The 8,822-nt window shown below is 40.5% G+C and overlaps 1 protein-coding gene across 12 annotated transcripts in view; it reads right to left on the bottom strand.

The window, feature by feature from the left end:
* The window catches only part of CMTR1 (cap methyltransferase 1), a 47,484-nt gene that overhangs the window by 27,851 nt on the left and 10,811 nt on the right, over positions 1–8,822 (bottom strand). For 8 of the 12 annotated variants that reach the window (XR_003255964.1, XR_003255965.1, XM_026081277.1 and 5 more), the window contains exon 7: positions 8,521–8,725. Coding sequence is in view for 8 of the 12 variants with exons in the window: in XM_026081277.1 (XP_025937062.1) it covers positions 8,521–8,725 (205 nt within the window). In the remaining 4 variants the exon portion in view is untranslated. Of the gene's footprint in view, positions 1–850; positions 6,611–7,382; positions 7,610–8,513; positions 8,726–8,822 lie in introns of those variants that run through there. The other 4 variants (XR_003255966.1, XR_003255967.1, XM_026081285.1 and 1 more) reach the window with 4 other exon arrangements.

The following is an 8,822-nucleotide window of genomic DNA, read 5'->3' as shown; positions in this document are numbered from 1 at the left end:
CGCGCGCCAGTGACGTAACCGCCGGCCGCGCCGCCGCCACCGAGGGGCCCGTCCCGCAGGCGCGCCGCGGGCAGCCGGCAACGCGGAAGTAGGCCCGGCTCCCGCACCCCCTCGAAAAGGACCCCGGTCGCTAAGCAACGCCCGCTGCCGGGCCGTGTGGCAGGGAGCAGCGCCGCGGTCCCCCCCCCCCCTTTTAAGCGGTGGGAGGGAATTTTTTTTTATATATATTTATATATATTTATATATTACTTATAAATTTAACATTTATCTAATTTGCTTAATCTTCAGTTTAAYGTAATGTATCTAATCTAATATTTATAAATTTATATGGATTGTAAATGTATACAAATTGTACGGATTAATATAAATTGTACCTATATACAACGCTGGCTGTTGGTTAGACGCACGCGTAGTTCGTGCCGCCTGCAGGGAAAGCGGCCCTGCTTTTTGCACTCGTGAAGGAGCGGTGACGGGCGGCGCGTCCCGGCTGCGGGCACCACTGCGCACGGCGGCTCCGCTCCCGCCGCCGAGCTGCAGGCTGGAAATGTCATTGCTGCTGTGAACTCCTCCGCAGGGGCAGGCTGCTAAGCCCCCTCACCTCACGGTACTTCGTCATTAGCTAACTACAGCTCAGTTAGTTGAACAGATTTTGAAAGGCCTGTGATGATAAAAGCTTTTCACACAACAGAAGGCTAGCACGTGTTTATAGATTATTTGTCATGAAGATTTTGGACACTAATGGAGCTGCCTTCTCCTCAAGGCTGAAACCCAGGGGCACACAGCTTGCTGTACAGACACAAATGCAGACTCTTAAGCTCAAAACAAACAGGGTACCACCAAGAGACAGGAATATTGTTAAGTGTAGTTTATAATTACCCAGTTGCTGTAAGGTATGTATATACATATATGAAGTTACAGCTAAAGGGACTGGGAGGAGGAAAGAATATGAACAGGAAACAARACACTGACTATACAGAGGATCTTTTGGAAAAAGCACTTAAGTTGGGTAGGAGGTGGGGGGGAGGGGAAGGGCTGAACTATTACCTTGGCATTTACACATCTGCAAAGTTAAATGATGGTTGTTGCCAAGACTCACCAGGCACTAAGAAGCTACATGGTATGTGCAAGAGAAAAGCATTCGTCAGACTCCTCTTGGAATYAACAGCACCTGCAGCAGGAGATCTAAGCAAAGCACCATCTTACCCCTCATAGTCCCATTCCTGAGTGCATTAAAGGTCTTTCCCAGTTATTCTTGCTTCATGTCAATAAGCAATACATTGCTCTGAAAATGTTTTTATCATCACACTGCATAACAACTATCTCCCCAAAATACTTGAACCGGCATCAAGCCTGCTGTGGATCAACTGTGATTAGCTCAGAGTTGTAATGTAATCTTGGATGTGGGACAAGTGTTTGATGCCATCTCAAGACAGGTAACAATTCAGGGCATGACATCTGCAAGTGGGCATTCAGAAGAAGGAAAAAACTACAATGCAGCTAACCCAGGACTCAGGACTGTTTTTCATGCACTCAAGGAGTCTTTCCTAAGAGGTTCATTACATTTCATTGTACATTTCTTTTTATAAAGCAAGAGCTAGATATCTGGATTCCCTTAATCTAGCCCAAGTAACAATAAGAAAGGTTCTTAGATTGTTGGGATATATCAGACATTGCTATCTTATTCATACACCATTTATAGCGACTCAAGTTTGATTCTCTTCCAAATCTATTTACAAGTTAAAGTTCTTTAGCTTTTTGTAAAGGAAGAATTTGTGCTCGGTTTGCATGCTCTACTAGAAGTTCATGCTTATCCCATCATCATACAAGGAAGTACTATTGTGTCTTTCAATAGCAATTCCCATCCAAGGACTTCGCCACTCTTTAATGTGAATTTAGGACTCACCTCACAAAACAAGTTCCATATATATCCATCTTCCTCACAGAACTCAGAGAAGCAGGATCAATCTTAAAGTCGCAGCAGTAGCACCACCAAAAAAAAAAGAACTGAATCTCTCCTGGTAACCCCCATCCTTCTCTAGAGGCTGTGTCCACCTTAAACTATGTTTAGAGTCTGTAGAGGTTGCAAGCGCACACAACTGATACTAGTGAAGGTCCAACAGACCTGATAGTATCACTTACTCAAAAGGAGCAAGCCAACCAAGTGACTTGAGGCAGTGAATTCAAGAACAGCCCTTTTACCGGGCCTTCCTTCTTAGGGAAGAAAATGGTCTGCTCCAAAGAATCAAAGAAAAAGAGACTTACAGAAGTCATCTGCTATTTCCCTCTTTCCCAAAACTATGTCAACTATATCCAAACCCAGCATTTCTCAGTTCATGGATCCCCAAAAAGTTTCCAGTGGAGTAAAGACAGCACCTTTAGAAATTGTGTAGTACACTGCAGAGCACAGACTGAACTTCTTTGAAAGCAAAGTACTTCACACACTACATTTTTTTTGCAGGGTGGGAGGAAAACTCTTGATACTACAGATGTTTGCCTGATCTGTTCATACAGGCTTTTGGGGAAAAACGAACAAGCAAAAAACACACTTTCAGGAAGTCTTGTTACTGCAATTTTAAAATTCCATTACTTCTTGTCCTAGTCCCTTCCTCTTTGAAACAGCTTTTGATTTATTTGGAGACTCATGACTTCCTCAGTTTGTTTTTTTTTTGAAAGACAACTGGAATTGCTTAAATCTTTCCCACATGGGCGATGTTTCTTGGACCTCAGATTTTTTTGTTTTGTTTTGTTTTGCCAGTTGGTCTAAATCCATTTTGAGACACAGTCCTTTAGATCAGGCACAGCACTACTGCTGTTGAGTCTTACCAGTGCTGAGCAGACATGAAGAAACACCTAACACTACATATGACTTATCCTCATTTATGTATATAGATACCTACTTTTTTGCAGCAGCAGCGTATTGTCAGTGTAACACACTTTCCCATCCCTTTCTGTGTAACTGCTATCTGGCAAATTTGTTCACAGTCTGTATTTGACTGCTGTTACACAAGCATAGCAACTTATGTTTGTTCATACTGAATTGTATGGGGGGAGGGAAGAGAAAGACACATCTCCACTTTAAATCCTTTTACCACTACTGATTTGTGGTTGGTACAAAGTTTTGAACAGACCTTAGAGTAGTCTCACTTAGATTACCTTTCCACAGCTTCCTTATGAGAGACTATCAAAAAGTATACAAAAAGTTAAGATACCTACATTTTCTCCTAACTTCTCTATCAAAGTAACATTATTTTAGCATGTTTTGTTACTGACAAATAGAGCAGTGGAGTACTTTTATCATTCATCATCTTGTCTTCTACATGCTTATAAAAAGTTTTTTTAATGTGTGGATGGTGGAGAGTAAGAGAAAGAACTCAAGTTAAGCTCACAGGTCTACAATTCCTCATCTCTACCTTTCCCTTCTTTTCAAAGATACTAGAATACTGAAAATAGATGCTGTATCTTACTTGTCCTCTAATTCTCAGAGAATTGCAATAAATCTGAGATCACTCAAAGTATTCTAGGATTGATTTCACCTAGCCTAGTTATTTGAAAACATCTAATCTAAGTACTCTCTGATCCATTCTTTCAAAACTCTAGCCAGTGGCCTACTGTTTTGCTCCTTGGTCACCAGCATTGTATAAGCCATTTGATTAATATCAACCTTAATGAAGATTTAGGTAAAAAAACAGCACTGGTTTTCTTAGCTCATTTGCAGGTTACTGATATGCTATCCAATGGAAAATTAATTCTTTCCTGATCTTCCTCTGATTAGAGATGCACTGACTGAATGGTTGTTACCTTTAGTCTTACTTCATTTCATATATGTATGTACACATATAAACACACATCCTGAGTATGAAGGAACTGAATAATCTAGACTCATTCCCACTTTCTACATGCTCCCTGTGTTTAACTTGGARGTCAATTAAAAGCTTGCAATTCAACTCATTTTCAGTCCTCTGTTATATTTTGTTATTTGTCTTCCAAATCTTCCTTTGCTTTTGGTCTGCCCCAAGAGGAAAGATCTGATTTAGGGCCAAACAGCTAGCACAATCATTTTAGACCCTATGAGGTTGATTTCTAGTCATTCACTGTGCAAGTAAATACCAGAAAGGATCCAGACCTTAGACCTCAGGAGACCACAGTATGAGAGGTATGGGTGTCCAGAAGGGCAACAGTTGGAACTTCACCTAACACTTTTGCATGTCTAGTCAGCAGCTCTGTATTCAATAATGGTTTTCCTGAGGAAGTCTACTTTTATCAGTGAAATGCTATGGCAAGTAAACAGTGTTACTACTTAGCATCTCTTCTTGGACCTTTACACCCTATACACCCACTGATAACAGTGGAAAAGTTTTAGTATACTGCTTATGTTCTTTATATTCTAGTGAAAAGGGGACACACTTAGCAGGCACACTGAAGAACTACTCTAACTAGGAGAAGCATTATTCTTTTCTACAGTATGTATAAACGCTGACATAACAAAATAAATATATTTAGCAAAACGAAAGAAGCAAAAAAGCACTGCAACATGGAAGAGATACACAGTAGAAGAATTTGCAGTCCTAGGTAACCAGAGTATTTTCCCCCCTACTCCACTTCAACAGAAAGGCCTTACACCAATGCCAGGATATTTCACAAACATTTTGTGGAACCCTCTTCTCACAGACACTCTAGAGAGCATATATTCACTAACAGAAAGACCCCATGTAGAAAATGGGTATTAAAAGGAGAAAAGGAAACCTCAAGATGTAATAGCTCCTTCACAAAAGAAACCTTACGCTAAGATTTTAAGAAAGTTGCCTAGCCCACAGATCAGATATTTCTTCATTCTTTAAGTCCTACCAATCAAAAAAAAAAAAAAAAAAAAACACCACACTATCAGAATGTGCTGCTTTCTTAGGACAGCATCCTCCTTCATTTATCTCACTGCATTTTTAATGAGATCTTTCTTTAGAGGAAGAAAATAAAGAGGTGTGATTGTATCTACTGAATTACTGTTAGGGTAGCCACTGCTAACACAGGGCTGAAGAACTGGAATGTCTTTTATCAATTCTTGAACACACAAGTCTTTCAAATAAATTAAAAACAGTTAAACACTAAAACTGCTTAGAGCAATCAAAACATTAAGCAAACAGAGCCATTAAAATGAGGCAATCTGGGTTTTCTCGAAAATTCTAAGATAAATAGGAGAAAGACATTTGTCTCAGCGGTTGCACCAAGGAAGACTAATGCAGAAATGGGTTTATATTTTCCTCCTTAAACAGGAGAAACATAAAAACATGAAAGTACACATAAATGGCCAAAGTAATTACAGACCAGAAGGGTTTCCCCCATCCCATTTTCGCAGTGGCAAAACAGTCCTTTCCGTGTAACAGCTAAGTCAAAAGTATAGGCCACTGAAAACAGAACTTCATAGGCAATCCTTGATAGCGTGAGGCAAGTCTTGCTCAGCCTCTTAGGGATGACTGATTTGCTGTGAGGGTAGTATACACCACAGCTCAACAGCAATATTTTGTAAACAATAAAACAAAATGCTTCCCTCTGTGCCTTGTGGTTGCCTACAAATGCTGCCTTCCCACCCTGTCAACAGGACATTTCATTAATTCAAATAGCAGTACTTCTGAAGAGACCAAGGTTCTTYCCTGCTGCTGGCAAGAACTAAATGTGTAACTAAAGTCATTGCTAATAATTTCTGGATGTGCTGCTTCCCATTTCTAAAACATTTTATGCAAAAGCCTGAAGAAGGAACAAACTAAAGATGCTACATGAAAACAGCACTAGCTAGGAACTTCTAGATGATTTAATCTTCTCCATCCGTACCTAACAAAAAATGAGTCACGTTCTCATTTTCATTTCGCAGAAGCTCAGCTTACAATGCATTCAAGCACTGAAGGCTGACAGGGTCCATAACCACCCTTTGAAACAAGTGTTACCTCTACTGCCAGGGAAGCCTGGGATGGCTCCAGCTGCCATACAAAATTCAAGAGGAAAACGCACAATGGCATTTTTTTCTGGTATACCTCTACTGTCTGCTGGTGGAGATGACCAAGTTCTCAAATAGCTTGGGCCATTCTCTCTGCTGGCTGAAATATGGGAAAGCTGATGCACACATTTAAACATGTCATTCACCCAGGAAAGGGCAGCGATGCATACAAACTAATACATTATACGAACTGAGTAGGTCCCAAATGATCATGGAAACCTAGGTTTTGTATGTTAACCACCTAGCATGACACAAGTTTTTTTCTCCTGCAATCCCAGTTTTGCTTTGGAGATCAAGTTTCTGTACATTCATTTAAAGAATAAGATCCTTCTTTCAAATGCTGCTAGTTCGCAGCTCCAGCCTCCTCACAGAATCTCTCCTTCCAGATGTCCAGTCCACTCATCCAGCAGTAGTAAACCAAACACCATTAGGTTTGTTCTAGGCAGCGTACAGGCAAACCAGTCTGCAGTAGCAGTGTTTAGATAATATACTAGTTATCATCATAGTAAGAATCCTCCTCAGAGTTCTCGTTGTCACAACTGCTCATCGACAAGATGGAGTAGATGGAGGAAATGACAGTGTTGTCATTGTCCGTGGCTAGGTTCACCAACACATTCTGTTTCTCTGCATTCAAAACACATGGATAGAAAAATTAGCAGATGGCCACTCTACCCACACATACTGCTAAATTACTAGTTCTCTTTGAGACTTAAAGTCTCCTATTGTCACTTTGCAATAGGTTTTTCAAGCTGCATTGCATGTTTTTTTATTTTCAAATTTCAGCTTAAAAAAATTCCCAAGTTTTAATTTCCTACATGTCTTTTCCTGTTAAAATAGCCCCGGTGAGGAGACATTCTCCATCCCTTCACTGGTTGCACAATTAGTAATGGAAGTGGCTGGCTAATACAAGGGCCTTGCCAGTTAAGAAAGGGGGAAGGAACAAAAAGTGATAAGGGGCCCTCAAATTAGCAGTGTTTTTTTCAGGACACCCTTAAGGCCCCATCAAAACCTCCATACAGAGAACGCAAATTATCCCATGGTGTCTGTTATACTAAAGCTCATTATCTGACTGTGCTTCCCTAGTGCTACCTGCCTCATTGTTTCCTTTCCAGCCCATCTTACAGCTGGTTTCTTCTTAGGAATTCATGTCTAACTAGACATATGGCTACCCTTCACCTTAATCAAGAAGTTTCCATCACTGAATAAGACAACCACATGGAAGCAATTCATCCTTCCCCCTGAAGTGTATCATTGTGAAACTATATGATTTCCTATTAATAATCATTTTATATAATTAGAGCATCTATCACAAACAAGCAGGAAGACCACTGGTTTACCATATGGAAATGAAGTGGGTTCTAATGAAGGCACCACTTCATCCAACCACATTAGCTACCTGATGAGACACTTCAATAGTGCTATGGCATACTCTGCAGATGTGCATATTATGCAAGAGCAGTGTCAGTTCTGCAGAGGTGAAAGCAATCCATGAAGCAGTGCCGGACAGCCTCTGAGAAGTGTAGCATTTCCTGAGGGAATCAGACTGAGTTGGTTAAATAGGTGATGATTTCAGGTTAGAACTGACACTGTCTAGAGGTGTCATTCTATGTCACCATGGAGGATCTGAAATATTTCAAAAGCACCTTTCATTAGGAAGAACTTCAAAAGGCTTGACTTCGCAAATGAAAGAACATGCACTCACCTCTACAGGGGGAAAACACTGCAATTACTTAAGGGAACACAGTAATAGAAATTTGTTAGGGAGGGTATTAGGGAAAAACTTCTACATTTCAGCACCTAGATACCAGCGTTGAGTGCTCTAGAAACAAATTTGCAAGAGGGAAGGACACCAGGAATACCCCATATTGGAATTCTGCTTAGAGCCCTTACAGTCATGCAGTCTTTTAGCTACAACTAGGCAAGAGGTTGTGTGTAAGAGCCACAGTGGTGAATTCAACAACAGCTCACAAGGGAGATCAATGACCAGTTCAGCCATACACTTACATGACAGACCAGTGTTCCCTTTAGAGCTCTCCTACGTATATCTAACCTGTGCAAGAGAATTCGGAGTTTCTCACTAGGCACTGCTCTGCTAAGTTTTCATACTGATGTAGTCAATGTTTCCATACTGATGTAGTCGATTGATTAAACTATCAGAAGGCATTTGGTAAATTTTTCAAGGCCCACTCCGTATAGTTTTACTTTTCTTTAGAGATCTCTTCAAAACAGCATAAACTTCAGCATAGTTAAGTCATCCCACTAGACTGTGGAATTCATACCGAAGCCTTTTTCCAGACTTTAAATTTACTGTTAAGCTAGTTGTACAGTATACCTTAAAATTATTTCCCAATCTTAATTTCTGATGAATCTACCAATAATGGATATTGAACCTCATACACAAATACAAGGACATTTTCCAATACTACTTCTTCATTCCTTGAGCATCTCCTTAGTATATAGGTGCCAAAGAAACTTCTACAAAATAAATGGAAAGAGAGATTGTACTCATCATGCCACATCCACCCACCTCTCACCTTTCCGCTCTCTGATAAGGGTGAGGCGACGGTCTTTCATTTCTACATCTAGTTTTTCTACCATCCTGTCAATGCAGTTGTCCAGCACCAGAGAGCGTGTCTTTGATGTAATCTCCTGCCTGCAGATAGGGCACTCCACTTTACGTTTCGTCCACTCATTAATACAGTAGGAGCAGAAGCTGTGTGCACAGTTCAGAGTGACTGCCTGTGAAATTCAAGGGAGGGATACTTATCAGAGCACACTCATGCTAGCACTGTAATGAAAAAAAAAAAGAAGTCAGAAAAGCATCATGAATACTTCC

Source organism: Apteryx rowi, unplaced genomic scaffold (assembly GCF_003343035.1).
Source record: "Apteryx rowi isolate R43461 unplaced genomic scaffold, aptRow1 scaffold_54, whole genome shotgun sequence".
Classification (NCBI taxonomy): Eukaryota; Metazoa; Chordata; class Aves; order Apterygiformes; family Apterygidae; genus Apteryx; species Apteryx rowi.
The sequence above is the reverse complement of the archived record's forward strand: the minus strand, read 5'-3'. Positions and strand labels throughout refer to the sequence as shown.